The sequence below is a fragment of the Lissotriton vulgaris genome, chromosome 9, assembly GCF_964263255.1.
Source record: "Lissotriton vulgaris chromosome 9, aLisVul1.2, whole genome shotgun sequence".
Classification (NCBI taxonomy): Eukaryota; Metazoa; Chordata; class Amphibia; order Caudata; family Salamandridae; genus Lissotriton; species Lissotriton vulgaris.
Window position 1 is genome coordinate 1,095,670,263 of NC_141697.1, and position 16,985 is coordinate 1,095,687,247.

The window sequence follows — 16,985 nt, forward strand, 5'->3', positions numbered from 1 at the left end:
ATTACGAGCTCAGCTAGTCATGAGCACACGACCACGGTGGCTCATGACGAGCTGAGCTCTTCATGATCACGGTGGCGCTATGGGCTCTCCCCCCGCCCCCCAGCACAGCAGGGGAATTTAGCCCAGCTGTGAAGGGGTTAACATATGTGTGGCGCTCATGTGCGTTCTGTACGTCAACTGAGTTAAGGCAGGCTACGTTAGAGCAAGAGAGGGACTAGAAACCTGCCCTTAAGTTTCTTCTATCGAGGGACTAGTAATTGGAAGGCTATGGAGGATTTGTAATATATACACTAAGGGAAAAGTGGATACCTGTACAGTTGAACACTATTATAGACCGTTCGCAAAACTGCTTGATAGTCTGCAATTGTCCCCAAGACCAGTTAATCCTGTATCATGGCAAAAAAAATGAAAGCGGAATTATCAACTAGCAAACAAAACAATCAGATATCAGTAGCCTCACTGAGCCAAAATTCAATGTTATTAAACCTGTATTTGATGTAGTTCATTCAAAGATTGTTAAAGGTTCCAGATAAACAACAACCAAAGTGAAGTGGTACCTATAAAGGGAAAGCAGTAGCAATGCTATGGTTAGGATTTGCACTCCTCATTTCATTTAACTAAATATAATGGTCTTTACAATGTTCACATGATTAATGTATCAGCACACTACAAAATAACATCCTCCATGTGCTAGTTACCAGCCTTCAAGCACGTCATGCTGGTAGAAATGTGATCTCAAGTTGGCAGAAGTATGCACCCTGTCCAAGTAGGGACCACCACTCTAGTTAGGGTAATCTAGATAAACACTAAAAGATAACCTGCGCTCATCATATTGTAGCTTGGCACAGAGTAGTCCGGCTTATCTAAAGAGCAATATGTAAAGAATTTGTGCAATACCTCACACAGGAACACAATGAAAACACAACAAAAAGACTCCACACTGGTATAGAAAACTAGACAAATCGTAAATAAATCAAGACTAAAACTTCAAAATCAAATAAGTAGAGGAAAAGGTTATTAATTTTTAAAGAATAAAAATAATTCTAGTGCTAAGAAGCAATAGGTGCCAATGAGTGTTATCTGGTCGCGCTGGACCAGGCCAAAGTCAACAGATCAGGCTGGCTGCGATGCAGCACATGATGGGGATAGAACCTTGAAGGCCCGGAGTACTAGGATCCTGGTTCCAAGAGCAAGATGTGGGATGCAGATGAGCGATGCATCTATGTTGAGCCTGTAGTTAAGGTGATGCTTCGATTTTCTCCATGCAGTGGTGGTGATGCCTTGGTTCTGAAGGGAAAGTGCAAACCTGAGATATGTGGGTTCCAAAGTGAGAGGTGACAGGTTACTTCTCGCAGTTGAGGGAATGGGTCGATCTCTCTACAATGCTGTGGTGGCGATGCGTGGTTCCGATTTGTCGGTCTCTCGGAAATGCATTGGTTCTGAGAGGGATGCGCCGATTCTACTCCCGCAAAAGGACCAATGCGCTGGTTCTGCTACACGCAGACTGGAGATGCGTTGATTGCTCTGGTGTAAGTATCTGGGTCCACTTCCAGTGAACCAGGCACCAGAGATTGCCCTAAATCCAAGCAACAGGAGGCAAGCCAACAAGCCCTTGGAAATCAATTTGGTTAGAAGGCAAAGTCTAGCTCTCCCTCATCCGGGTTAGAGAACAGCAGGCGGCAGGGCAGCACTGCAGAAAAGCAGGTATTCTAGATCAGTCAATCAGAGTGTCAGTGCTTGATGTAGCACAGCAGTTCTTCTGACAAAGTTCAGTTACAGGTCCAGAAGTGTCTGAATTGATGGGGTCAAAGCACCAGTACTGATACCAAGTTGTGCCATTGAATTGGGGATTTGTAAAGAAAGGTCAGGGCACTGCCTATTCGTGTGTAAGTGTTCAGCCCCTCCCTGGCCAGGAGGAGACATAAGAATGCAGGTGAGTACTCTGACACACCTAACCTTCCTGTGTTTGTTCTTGTCTATAGGGAAGGCAAAATATGTAGCTGTCCCACGGCTTTGACCTGTACTGGAGACAGGCTGCAGGCACATAGAGCCATACAACCAGGGAAAGGACCACTTTCTAAAAGTGGCATTTCTAAAATAGTAATGTTAAATCCAGCTTTACCATTAAAGAGGATTTGAGCTTAAAGTTCCATAGTTATTAAAACATGAGACAGACACTTCTGTAATTGCAGCTTAAAAGTGTATGAAGGAATTCCCAATGCTAACCTACGATAGGGGTAGGCCTCACAGTAGTGACAAATGAATTTAGGTGTATTTCACTACCATGATATACAAAACTTAAAAGTGCCTAGCCTACCTTTTACTTACACAGCACCCTGCCTTGTGGGCTACCTAGGGCCTACCTTAGGTGTGACCTTTGAGTAGAAAAAAGGGAGTTTAAAGCTTGGCAAAGGATTTTAGATGCGGAGTTGAAATGGCAATAAAACTGCACACACAGGCACTACAATGGCAGTTCTGAGATATGTTTTAAGGGACACTTGTGTGGGTGGCACAATCAGTGCTGCAGGTCCACTAGAAGCATTTAAGTTACAGGACCTGGGCACAGGTAGTGCAGTCTTCTAGGGACTTACAGATAAATTAAATATCCCAATCGGGGGGAGAGCCCATGCAGTTTAGCATGGGTCAGCAGTGGTAAAGTGCTCAGAGTGCTAAAGCCAACAAAATGAATTCAGCAAAAAGAGGAGTAGGAAGGCGAAACGTTTTGGGTGACCCTTCTAAGAGGCCATTTTCCAACACATGCTTTTCTGGTGCTTTCTCAAAAATGTCCCTATGATGAGACCCACCTCACATGCTTTTTGTGTGTTATTTTCTATCAGGAAATGATCATGTTTTCAATGTTTTTATTCGTACCTTCCAGTCAGTCTTTTGTGCCCTTTTCCAGTGTTCCCTGTTAAGACATTCGTCTGACCCCCGACCCTGGGAAAATAAAGTCCCATATTCTTATGTGTCTCAATTCTGCAACACTGTTGTAACCTCAGAAAATGATGGTTGGTTCCTTGTCACGTATTCTGCAACATACACACATTTTACATATTGGCAGAAGCTAAGATTTCACGTGCAGGAATATTGCCAGTTTGGCTTCTCTTTCTTTTCAAAACGACAGTGGAGAATATTAATTTCATAATCCCATACAAGCCAGGCCTCTCTAATTGAGAGCAAAAAAATACAGATTCGTGTCTAAAAAGGTTCTCAGTTTCCTCTTCTAGTGTCTGTACAATAAATAAGTGGACATCCTCAAACTGTTCAGTTGAAACCAGAAATTAAAAGGACCGGGTTTAGCCATATTTTCCAACTTCCTGGCTCTTCTATCCCCACCCCTCTTTCATGGACTTCACATCCTTTCATGGACTTCACATCCTCTGTAATTTGTTCTCACCCTCCCCCTGACAAAAAGTAAGGAGAACCTATTGCACTGCCTTAAACGCGGAGGACCAGGTTTCAGAGCCACTACCACTTTCCTGGTTCATCCACAAATTTTTCAAAGAATATGGCCCGCTCTGCTCCGCTCCTTCCCTGAAAGTTTTGGGGGGGATTAGTCAAGTGGGGGCTGAGAAAAAAGGAGGTCCCAAAACGTGTTTTCCCCATGTTATTTTCCATAGGACGATTAGACACAGCTACAGCCCGAACGGCTGAATGGAATTACAAGAAATTTGGCAAAATGGTAGAGTCTGATTCGCAGATCACGCTTTTGCTTAAATTGTGTAAATCCCTCCAGTAGTTCCTGAGAAGCAAAAGAAAAATATATATATATCTATAAGCGCGCACCGTACGCGTACGGGTCCGCATACCGTGCGCGTACCGTACGCGTAGATACGCGTACCTTCCCCGCGCACGAGCTGCATGCTGATTGACTGTCAACTCTCTGTCAACACTCCAAACCAGAAATTGTTGGCAGCCATCTTGTGCCTCGGTAGACTGAGGCACAAGAAAGCAGAAAAACAAACGTGAGGAACTCAAAAAGGGGGCAGGGTAGAAGCACCCCTACCCCCTAGGCCTGCTCAGGGGGTCCCACAAGGACCCACAAGGCCCCCCCCCCCCCCCCCCCCCCGAAAAAAAATGTTTTCCGAAAAATCGCGGGGTGCGCGTACCGGTGCAGTACGCGCACCTTCCCTTCATTGGCTGTCAGCATTTTAAAACAGGATGTGCTGGCAGCCATCTTGTGCTCGGTAGACCGAGGCACAAGAAAGCAGAAAAACAAACGTGTAGAACACAAAAAGGGGGCAGGGTAGAAACATCCTGACCCCCTAGGCCTGCCGGGGGGACCAAATCGCGGGGGGACCAAGTTGCTTTGCCCCCTGGCGCATACTGGAGGCTCCTGGTGGGCTAGTTGGCCCCCAGGGACCCCCAGTATGCAAGGGGAATTAGTTCCCCCTCTGCAAACGCACCAGGGGGCTGCGTTGCAGAGAGGTGTAAAAAGGGGCATAACCTCATTACACTTCTCTGCAATGCAGCCCCCTGGCGCATACAGGAGGTTCCAGGTGGGCTAGTTGGCCCCCAGGGACCCACAGTATGCAATGGGAATTAGTTCCCCCTCTGTAAAAATACCTCAAGCTTGGCTATTCTTTGGTCAGTATTTTAGCAATTTCCACAAGAGGACTCTTAGAGATCGGATTGTTCACCCTTCAGTTGGGTTTAATTTGCTTAGTCTAAGGTTGCGACGAAGTGAAGGATGATGGCAAATTTGTATTTCAAGCTCTCAGGGTTATTTCAGCCCTACACCCCCTTCGCCCCCTCCTCCCCTCTGCATTAAAATCAATTATTTTACTTTGAACTTTATCCTCTTGTCTCATGGGAGCAGGGAGCTATTTTAGTACTAGGTGATGTTGACATATCAGTTCAGCGGAGACAGTTTGATTTTGTATGCTGTGGGGTTGAAATCCAACCTTTTTTGTAATCCGATGTAGACAGACAAGTGAAAAAAACAAAAAAAGGACCCAAGCTCCAGTGATTTCAAAATCACGACTACGTTGCAGAAAAAGTTGGTTATTGAGGTTTTTGATGGGGATGCAATCTGGTGTTTAGTAGGACGATCATTGCCCAACCAAATCCCAACATTTCTTTCTAATTGAGTTGAAACAACTCCTTACTTGCTTGACCACCAGTAGGCTGCTGCTGCTTGTTTTATTACTACTTAGCAGACTTTCATTGTCATTCTGTTTAGCTAGGGGTTTAGCTAGGGGGTAGCTCTCTTTTGTTATACTATTATTTTGGCTACATTGATAGCCTAACTGGAGGTGGATTTTAATGCTGTCTACTACATTGGTGATTGTAGTTGACAGGGACTGATGGATGTTCTATTCCAGGAGTGCCATGTAGAAGTTATTAAGTAGTGGAGCGAGGATGAGTTTTGATGGGCTTTGTGATAGAGGAAAATTATCCCATTTGCATTTCCTGGTCTGAAGAAATGACTTTAAGTGTTGCATTCATCATGGCCCAATTTTTTAATTGATTAAAACGTATCTTGTGAAGAACTGTATTATACTGCAGACAGTCTGATGAATATTTCAGATTGACCAGCATCTAAGTAGGTCAAGTGGTGTTAGATAATGTCTGCAATTTCTGTGCCCCTCCAAAGTCTGAAACCAGACTGCTTACTGTGCAATATGTTGTTCGATGAAATGTGATTTTGTAGCTAACTCGAGATTTAATTTGCAAGGAATTTGCCTCTAAAGAGGGGTTTCGAGAATAGTCTATAATTTGTCACGTCTGATGGATCAGCAGATCATTATTTTTAGTAGTAGAGTTATTTTCTAGCTTGCTTTAGCTAATTGAGTATTATGAAGGGAAGTATTTGATTCAGGGACCATGAGTATCCCTATGTTCTTTAATAGTACCCGCTGAACACATCGCCACTGGGTGATTTGAGGCCATTATTTTGCTTTAGTGCTAGTTTGAGACTCTTGGATAAGGAGATCAAGAAGTGGACTTTAGAGGTTGGTGCCTTAGTGGAGTGAATAGAGAAGGCTTCTATTCCTACCGGATTTTTGACAGTGCCAGAGGCTTTATTCTCAAAGAAGGGCAGTATATTTTCAGTGTTGGTTAGACACTGTAGCAGACTTTTCCAGTACTTCTTTTTTTTTTATTTTTGTGCTTTTATGGGTGGCCTTGTAGTAATTTGCCATGTGGGTTTTTTAGGATTCTCTATCAAATGTCTCCTTTGTTTTCCTCCAATGAAGGGGATCAATTTGTGAACTTGTCTTTTTATATTATTCACATTTATATCAAACAGTTCACTGGTAGTATTAATCTTAATTAATCTGTCTTAATCCTAATGTCTGTGTTTTTTTTGGGGGGGGGGAATAAAAGGGTCACTACTTCAACCTTAGTAACAATAAAGTGGAGTGAGTTGAGTAGGGAAACTGGATTTGTATAATCTGAGGGAATGGGACAGACCTTAAAGTTGCTAGCATTCAGGATGGAGGAACCTGCCACTGCTATATGGAAGAAATCAACTTGGGTGTTCTAGGCATGCTAAGGCTGATGCTTAGCCCATTCCTTAAGTGGGATTGGGTAATATTGGCCAAATCTGGACCTTCAATGCACTGGACATTCCTCTCTTATTCCATTTTCAACAGTGAGGATTTTAACGTCCATTTTGCCAGCATTGAGAAGTCATTGTTATCACGAGGATGCATTTCCCGCTCCCCCCCCCCCCCCACCTCCGTTTTGCTTCTTGCCCAGCCACATACATGCCCCGCATTCTGTGTTGCTTTCTCCCTCATGTTCTTTTCCCTCACATTCTTCTCCCTCGCTCCCCATGTTACTCTTTCCCTCATTTGCTGCTTTTCTCCCCACACCCATTTTTCCCCCACTCCCTGTTGCACCCCTACCCCACAAGCTACCCTAACACGCTCCTCTGTACCACAGGGGTCATTTTTTTTCCACTGTAAGATTTTTTGGGGGAGGGTACAGCAGTAAATTGCTGCTGGCCCTCCCACCTCATAAAAAAAAGTGCTTTCAATCTGTTCAATAAATATAAATAAACTGTCACCTGCAGCCTTTTATACGCACGCACACGCGTGGTGATACACTTGTGCACGCCATTAAGCATCCGTGCACTTACTAAATGTTGCTGCAGCGTCATCGCCCCTTTTGTTCTTTTTTTTTTTTTTTCTTCTTTTGACAACTGCTTTCTGCACAGCATTGGCAAAAGGCTTTTGCAAAGCTTGTAGGCCCAAAAGGCAAGATCTATTTATTAGCTTTGCAAATGCTTGTTTTGAGTTGGTTGCTTTTGACATCCAAACAGAAAATATCTGTGACTCAAATACGCTTTTGCAATGCGGAACATTTATCAATTAAGTGATAAAATTGCACATGGATTTTGTTGGGGAAATAAGTAATTTTACAAGGATTTGCGGCAGGTCCCCATGAGTGTTGTAGCTGTAAAATAAAAACGAAATAATGCAACATAACATGTACACCCTTCGAACATATACCAAAGTGTAGCTAAAGATAAAGCCATTAATCTTTTAGGTTTCAGTTCAAGTGTTACTGTTTGCCACTAGTAAACACTGTTGCTGTCACTGCAGAGGTGTGGAGAAGGTCAAGCTGCACGTGCTATAGATGCCTGGTAAACACTCTCTGTGCTAGGTCTATGTGCTTTTTTGGTGACTTTACTAAGTGTTCTGCATTTTGCCCCGGTGTCTGTTCTCTTTACTGTCTTGTGACCTCCTTACTTTAAGGGTGAGACGCAGCATACGCACAGCATCCCAGTACACTGTCAATGTGGGCGTTTTGCAAAATGATAAACATTTTAGTTGGTCTGTAATGTTGCAAGTTTACATAGAGGCGGCCAAAATAAATTGGGCAAAAAATATAGTCCGCTCGAATCACGATGACTGCTTAGGGACTAATTCTACGCTGGGGATGTTTGGGTGAATCCGGCCGCTTTATTAAAACCGGTGCATATCACATAAGCATACTGTGCCTAAGGTCTTAGAGAACTAAAACATCACTATATATTCAATAACCTACATTGCCTACCCCCTACCCTAATTCCCACCTCCGGTATACATACCCTACAAACGTTAACATCCTGAGCTATTGTACTTCACTTATTGTCCCACTTTTAACTCCCTCCTCTGCTTAGCAGTGAACAAATTAACTTGTGTTCAACTTGATATTTCTAGGACATAACATTTTAGCTCCAGGACTTCTGGTGTGGGTTCACGAATCCCCCCCCCCCCTTTTTTGCCTGCTTAGCCTATATTAACCAACATAACTTTAAGTAAAGGTGTGCAAACTTGTGGGCCAACCTCCAGCAAAAAAAAGGCACCAACTGACTTTGTGCCCCCCTCCTAAGTCAACAAACTCATTCCTTCCTCCTCAATGGCCTAACTAAAAACTTCCTCAACTCCAACAAATATAACTTCATCCCATACTCTGAAAGATGTACACAGTAAGCCCTAAAAAAAACTCAACCTCTTCTTAATTCAAGTCGAGATGTATTACCATCCTATACCTTTGTCTCTGCATAAACGGCTCATTTCCCTATTCCCCTTTCCCCTCGTTCTATCAGATGACTTGATATCAAGCCATCAGCCATGGATGGAGCCAGGAGAAAGGTGAATAGGAAAATGAGATGCATTTGTCTCTCCAACACCTCCCGGGAATGAACTCTGCCCAGCCCCCGAAACACCCTGACCTCTGCTTTTATTTCTATAAAATCCTGTTTCATGATTTGTAATAGCACCAGGCCCTTCTTCACTACCATGTATTTCTCTCCCACATGCATCAAGATATCCGGACAAACTCCCTCTGCATCAATTTTTTGAGCTTGGGCACCAACTCCTACCACCTCATGGCACCATTCCCAAACCACTTGACAGAGTTATTGAGAAAACCCAAGTTCCTACCTCATGCACTCTTCCCAGCTGTGTGTTCCGCCCACTTTATGAAGGAATGTCCAACATTACACACTGACAAGCCAGCAGCCAAAGAGCCAGGATGCGAACCTAAAAAACAGAGCAGTGTAAACGCATCATTGGAACGAGGCTGCTCACCCTTCCCTGTCAACATACCTCTTGTAACATTCTGAGGACCACCTGCCTAGCCCCATTATTTGCTCCCTGGACGACCCTCTCCTACTTGTCAGTTGCATCCTCATCTAAAGGAATGAGGACCAAAGTCTGAAGTCACTAATCCCAACCTTGTCACAGCTTTCCTCCAGACTGCCAACAATTGGAATGAAGTCACTCGATCCCCTTGTTGATGGGTGAATGCTAACCCATCCTGTTCCTTTGTAAGTTTTCTGAGTTTTACACCCCATGCTACCAGGCAAACCTCTCCCTCCTAAACCTTTAGAAACACTGTAGATTCTCTCGTCTGCTGGCCAGTCTTAGACCTGTGCAAACGAATTTCCAGACCGTCCTGTCTAAAACTCACATCTTCCCATTTCAAACCTTGCACCGCTCTCCCCACCACCCCCTATAACCCAGATACCCGACATTCTTCAAAAAACATCCATGACAGTATGGAAAACAAAACCGTTTCAACCTGTGAATGGCAAACTCCTGCCTAGCTATGAATCACTCGATAAAAAATTTGTACAGACAGACTTCCTCCTCTCTTCAGTCCTACCCTGCTGCATGGGGCAAACATCTAACTTCTCTTTACCCAACTCTCCTGCTGATGGTGCATAACCCCACAACAGTTTACCCATGACTGCAGTGCCTGTCCTTTTTCCAGGATAAACCATTTTCTGTCAGTCGCAGTATGAACTGCACTATGTCCTCTACTCTCTTCCGTTCCCTCTGAGTGGGGCAAGCTCAAATTCACCTCAAGCCTATTAATATGCCTCATGCGTAGACTACTACCAGTTGACACATCCTCTGTCTCCTACTGTCCATACCTCTGGTGGCAACCACTGGCTGTGTATATGGTCTTCCCAAATTTAGCTGATCTCTTCTACAGCCATAGGTCTGTATCCAACTCCCCCCTTCCCCACCTCGGCTTGAGGGTCCCAAGCCATGTGTGCCCTAAATTCCATGTCATACTGTGCCCAAGCATTACTGCTAAAGAATATTTGTGCCTTGCGTTTGACTCGCACTGCATCCACACCTGTGGACACCATAATTAGACCTAGTACCTCATTTGCATTCTTACCTGGCCTTAAGGACTGTGCCTGCTCTGAAGCCTGATGCTTTGCCAGTGTGTGCCTCTTTCACACCTTCTGGTTGTCCTTCACCCGTTCCTGATCACAGAAAGGAACCAGAAAGCCAGCACTAGACGTGGACTTAGATTAACCCTTCTCCCCTGCAGTTCCCATTTGCTCCATTAGTGGCCCATGGTGCCTTGCCCTTCTGTATCGACAATCTTTCCTTCCTCAAGACTTTCGTCTCCATAATCATAACCTCTTGCCATGCAAACTCATCAGAACAGCTTGCCCTTCTATCCACAGCTTGTGGCTCTTGGTGCACAAATACAGGGCTAACCTAGGTCAGTCCCAGTGGGGTGTACCTATGTCAGTCCCAGTGGAGTGTACCAAACCCACTCGGGCATTCAACTGGTGTGGGCTGTCAGATCCTGTGGTGCTCCCCACACAGAGATGCTCTTCTGCTCTCCATGATTAGGCCTCCCTGAACCTTCTAATGACATGTGCCACTGGGTCCTGCGATGCAGTCCTGCTGACTGTTCTGGGCCATGCCATCTCTTCCCCCGGGGTAAGCGAGCCATACTATGCTCTCCCTGATCTGGAACCTGCCACCTGCGCACCTGGGATGAGGAAGGTAGGCCCGGTGTGAAGCATCATTAAAAAACTTTTGGCCGCTTCGGGCCTCCTCCCTCCTTCCCTCTCTTGGAAATTGCAATGCCCTGTCGCACTGCTTGCCCTTCTGGCCTTCCCCGACCTGTCTACCGTACTTTTTGGGGTTTCTAGGGTGCGGACCCCCACTCCATCTCCGATCCCTCGCCATCACTCCACTCTAGCAAGGCTGCCACGATTGCAAAAGCTCTACCGCATTGTGCTGCTTACGTGGCATCACCCTCCTCAAAATACCCTTGGCAGCCACTACACAGGCCGCACAAATGTGCCTTCTTTTCAGGGGAGACTCTCAGCCCACTTCTGGATCCAGCCTTGAGAGCCTCCTCTCCCCCCACCTCTCCTGTCCCTTACTGAGGGACTTCGCCCTGCTATCACCGCTTCTCCCTCACCCCCAAACAAGTCCTGAGTAGCCTCACCCCACTCCCCACTGTCCCCCCCCCCCCTGCACCTGTGCCTGCCTCATCCCCCTAGCCCACAAACTCTTGCCCACCAAATGGCAACACTAGATGCCCTTTCCCTCGAGGGGTGGTCTGTCCTGGCACTAAATAAATGGCTCAACACTGCCACTGTGCACTCCACCTACTGGAGGGATGCCCATGTACCGCTGGCTGTGCAATGAGCCCCTCGCATCACTCACAATCACTGGGCTCTCTACATGCTGCTTTGAGCCCCGCCGCGGAGGCACTTGCCCTGCCCGGCTGCCTTGATTGCAGCCTCCCCGCCCTGCTGGTCTTGTCCAAAGCTGCTTATAACTCATGGTCCTTCCCTACATGTGACACTGGGGCCGCACCGTGTGCTCTTCTGCAGTCTTGCAGAGTCACATGGGCCGATTTTGGGCCCTGAAATGAGAGCAATCCAGGATGACTGCCGCCACCCCGCTAGATGCACGTCTTAGCAGCTGCGCAAATTGCACAGCTGTGCTACCTTCTGCTAGCAAACCCAAGTGCCTGGCCTCTGGTAATAGCCAGAGCACTTCACGAACACACTCGCCTCCATCTTGAAACCAGCTAAGGACAAGCTAACGATAAGGTTGAAACGAGCGCATATAGAATACTTTCTGAAATCTTAAGCTTGCTAACCTACGATTTGAAACTTGTCACTAGGCTCCAGATGGTTTCCACTGTGTACACCTACAACAAAATGGGAAGATTGCAGCCCAAAATGGTGAACTATATATCCCTTGGGCCACATCTCTTACCAGATGTAGCCCATAGCGCTAAGTCAACTAGATTGTGCCTTACATTCCCAAAATACCCCATAGGTGCAGACCTCCCTTTGGTCTGCTGTCCCCTAAAGCCGGCTTTCCCACAATATTTGTACCAGGGAAGAGCTGTGCAAATCATGTAAGCAAATAAGCCAAAAACTTGTTTTTGTAAGGGGGTAAATATGCATCGAGCAGGTTGTCCCCTATTCTGTGGTACAAATGTCGGAAATAAGTACAAATTGTGCACCCTCGTTCAGTGGCGGTGTTACATGCTAAGTAGGTGTGTAACATGCTTTGTGATGTATTATTGAACACTCTGTTGTGTATATATAGTTATGTTGTGATTTACTGTTTCTTACCTGTTAGTTCAATTGCTTGTTAACAGGTGAAATGCGAAGCCCTGCACTCCGGGGTACCACACCCTTTAATGGATGCTCAGTCAGCCCAAGCCCTATGAATTTCTTTGAAATAGGGGATTCTCAGTTTAGCAGGGTGGTCTTAAATGGCATTTTTCCAGTGCCTCCAGTTCCCGACACCATGCAGTGCCTCATTTGTGGAACTTAAAACACCTTTGTGCTCTTGTGTTATAGACTAGGTATTTATATTAATGGGCACTAATATAAGAAACGTCTTTTAAATCAAAGTGATAAACACATTTTCAGTAAAGTCGTGTTAGAATGTTAATGTAGGCTTTGCTTCTGCAATCACTGTTGATCAATGGCCTTTAACCTCATCAAACAGTTCTGATTGGATGATGTTTTCTCCTGCAGAGAAGGAAACCTTTCTGGACCCCTTTGTGCTGCGGGATCTGTTGCCGGCCTCCCTTGGGAGTTATTACCGCTATACTGGCTCCCTGACAACCCCTCCATGCAGCCAGATCGTGGAATGGATTGTGTTTAACAGACCGGTGCCCATTTCTTACCAGCAGGTAGGTAGAAGCTGTGTTTAACTGCCGCCCTGCTGATGAAGGGCTGCTGCAAAGTGCGTCGATTTTATGTGTTGCACGGTTCTGTTGTTGACAAGAAAGGGATGTGAGGATGATTTTATTTTATGCATTTTTAAAATAAGAGCTGTCAAGGCTTGAGGCGATAATGAAACCTGAAGCTTGCTTCCCTCCTAGGGAATTACCCAGCACTGGCTTATTAAGGCGAAATTAAGTTGCCTTAAATTGGAGTCTGGTTTCTCAGCAGAATTTTAATTTGATAAAGCAGCATCTCCGTATTTATATTTATTTTTTTAAGTCTTCCCACCCTTCAGTAAGGTTTATTTTGCGGATCTATACCAGTGGGTACACTTGAGCATTTGTGATATCAAATTGAATGTAGCAGTAATGCTGTCTTCATAATGGAATAGGATTTTTTTTTATGGAAAACATGTCCATGTAGAAGGTCATTCTGTGCCTTCCTGGAAACTCTTGCATTTTCTTCCTCAAAGTAGGTACACACACCTGGACACATCACTAATCATGAAGCCCATTTAATATGAGACTCTACATTCACTTGGCTTTTAGTGTCAGTGAAGAGTGCAACATCATGAACAAACCGTGCTGCCGACAGACAACGTAAATTTCCATTCTAACAGCGTAGAGTAGAAATATGTTGACATATTAGCTGGATTAATGACTTATTGGCAAAAATAGAGCTTAACCCCTTCGATGCGGATGACAAAGCCAGCTAGTCATGGGCGTTACCTGAGCTGCGCGCATGACGAGCTGGCTTTGTCACGTAACCCGCGAATTTCGAATCTTCAGCGCGCAGCGGGAAAACCCGCTAGCGCGCATGCGGTTAAACATGTATTGACCCATAAGTTGTTGCAAATCCTTTGTTCTGACCATATTATTGAGGCAATGGGCTTGATTAACTCTAATTAATGAAGCAGTGTGACTGACTCCTTGAAATGTTCTAGTAAATCAGATATCCGTGATGAGTAATTGTTTTGAAAAATGTCTATAGATATCTGACATCCACCCATGCACAATGGTGCAAGGGTCTTCATTTACCTCTAAAATAAATACCTAGAGCAGTTGTAAGTCACTGCATTCTCATGTTACATCTTCACATCACATGTCAATTATTACATCTTTCTATTCATGAATTTGTTTACCTACATATATTTATTAGTATATAATGAAGAAAAAAAATGGAAGGGAAGCTTAATGTAATCACTGCGTTAACTGGCGAAACCTTCAGCATCCCATAGAGTTCCATAGTGTCATTGAAAACCTCCTGAAGAGTCAAAGATATCTGTAAAATGTAGACTGTTCTCATGCTCACAAACCCTCAAGGGCTAAAACGTAAATCAATGGCGTGCTGCGCCGATTAGGGCGTGTTCGTGGAAAATTTGCTAGTTACTTGATCGTATCCAACGGCTTTAGTGGCGAAGGAAATTTTTCCAGCACCCTTGCATGGTATAGGACATGCAGTGTTTCTAGCCCATCAAGCACCCTGATTAGGTCTCGCCTGTCGATGCGCATGCGCATCGAGCAAGGCGAGAGTATTGGGACTTATCTACTCTTTATCCACACTGCAAGGAATCGTGGCGATTCCTTGCAGTGCCCGTGACTTTTAAGCTCAATGCGCATGCGCATTGAGCTTAAAAGCGCGTGCACGTCCGTCTTTGTTTACCCGCTCCGCCCCCTCCCGCCGTGTCGCATTTCTCCTCCCCTCTCCCCTCCGTCTTGTTTTTCTCCCAATGCTGTGAAAAGCACGCGTTAAACTTGGGGCACACCGATATTAAACCTGTTCTCATGTTTTGCAATTTTTACATTTCGTCACATTGTCCGTTTTGTTTTTCGTGATGTTCTTGCACAATATCCAGTTGTCCCAGCCAAAGTAAGCAAAATGTTTGTATGTCTTATGCGTACAAGTTAATGTTATTTGTAGCCGTCTTTGTTTACCCGCTCCGCCCCCTCCCGCCGTGTCGCATTTCTCCTCCCCTCTCCCCTCCGTCTTGTTTTTCTCCCAATGCTGTGAAAAGCACGCGTTAAACTTGGGGCACACCGATATTAAACCTGTTCTCATGTTTTGCAATTTTTACATTTCGTCACATTGTCCGTTTTGTTTTTCGTCATGTTCTTGCACAATATCCAGTTGTCCCAGCTAAAGTAAGCAAAATGTTTGTATGTCTTATGCGTACAAGTTAATGTTATTTGTAGCCGTCTTTGTTTACCCGCTCCGCCCCCTCCCGCAGTGTCGCATTTCTCCTCCCCTCTCCCCTCCGTCTTGTTTTTCTCCCAATGCTGTGAAAAGCACGCGTTAAACTTGGGGCACACCGATATTAAACCTGTTCTCATGTTTTGCAATTTTTACATTTCGTCACATTGTCCGTTTTGTTTTTCGTCATGTTCTTGCACAATATCCAGTTGTCCCAGCCAAAGTAAGCAAAATGTTTGTATGTCTTATGCGTACAAGTTAATGTTATTTGTAGTTAACTCGATGAATAATATGCTTTACACTTGCTTAATGAGGGCATTTTTAATTGCGAGGTGAATGGCGTTCTTGGCAGTGTTCGTGTCATCTAGTTTATTTTGTGGGTTTACCTGAAGGGAGCTAAAATATCCACATACTTGGGTGAGAGGACGTTTAGTTAGCGCTGAGTGGTTTGGCATGAGATTTGAGCTTGATGAGCAAGTGTCTACAACTACATTTTTTTTTACTTACTTACAACTACATGGCCGTGCGTGTTCTTGCCGCCTTTCCCACCTGCAATGCTGGGAACTGCAGCTCGGTTTACATGTGAGCAGCGGCGCGCGGGGCTGCAGCTCGGTGCACGCGGCTGGAGAGGCGCGAGGCCCGTCCCTAACGCTCAGAAAAACAGGAAACTGTGACGTCTACTCGTGTTCACGCCTTTGGTCCATGTACTTTGTAGCTACGCCTGCGTATGCAGCACCTCTTGATTGTCTCGTTTTGTATTACGGAGAACAAGCCTTGCGCTCTTAGGTGTAGGGCTGTCCGCGTTTCATTCTACTTCTTTCTTTGTTGCGGTAAACTGTTTTGGAAAACTGTAAGATGGAAAGGCAGTAGTGACCAGGATCTCTATTTTCTAATGAGCTGACGAGAACAAAAGGGCGTTTTTCATTAAATGGACTGTAAAATGAAAGCACCCTGATACCTTTTGTGATAGACTGAGGGTTCTATTAATTATTGGCTTCAGATTGCGGCAGCGGAAGCACTTTTAAACGGTCGTTACCACCGGGCAGATAGGACTGCTAAAGTTTCGCAAGCTTCTCGCTATACTTTGCTACAAAGGCATTGGAAAGAACATTTGAATGTCGTTGTTGTTTTTGGTGGTTTTGTCTTAATCAGAAAAATCTTTATTTTGGCGCTGACATGATCAACCAGTGACAACTCCAAGTTTTATGGAGTCAATTAGTACTATTTTTGTGCCACCATTCATCACTTTTTTAAATAATTGCTTTGGTAATTGAAGTATAAATCTGTGTTCTGTGTGTTCGGAATTGATGGTCTTTAGAATGCAAATGGGTCTGCTGGAACCCTAACAACCCCAGGACAGCGTCCCCGCGGGGCGTATTTAAGTTCGGGTTCACACTGCTCTGTTTACTCTTGCTTTGGCAGCTCACCGCGGCGCCCTGCTGCCAGCCTTTCTCTGCGCTCTGAAAACAGGCACGTTGCTGACATGGCGGTCATCGATCGCCCTCCGTGGGGCAGGCTCCGCCCACAGCACTGCTCACAGACAGGAGGCGCTGGGGTCTGCGCCGACTGTGATAAAACACCCATGCCCATAAAACTCGGCTCTTTCTTCAAGGCCTAGTTGCAGAAAACAAAGGAACATGCAAAAAGAAACTTTTATCGTTAACTTCTTCAAATTATAGTAAGATTTCAATAACCCCATCTTGTTTTTAGTTGAATTGCTGAATCAGCCCCACATGAAGGACTTTTCTTTACTCATGTGCGTCTGCAGGAGGAATTGGCAAATAGCAGGGGTGGCTCCTCCACTAGGACAGAGCAGCGCGTTGCCCCACTGCTTTCTCGCAGGGCG

General features: G+C 45.2%; 1 protein-coding gene across 6 annotated transcripts in view; it reads left to right on the plus strand.

The window, feature by feature from the left end:
* Positions 1 to 16,985, plus strand: part of LOC147692851 (receptor-type tyrosine-protein phosphatase gamma-like) — a 1,083,817-nt gene that overhangs the window by 594,238 nt on the left and 472,594 nt on the right. For all 6 annotated transcript variants that reach the window (XM_086939073.1, XM_086939071.1, XM_086939072.1 and 3 more), the window contains exon 7: positions 12,758 to 12,915. In XM_086939073.1, coding sequence (XP_086795199.1) covers positions 12,758 to 12,915 — 158 coding nt within the window. The remainder of the gene's footprint in view (positions 1 to 12,757; positions 12,916 to 16,985) is intronic.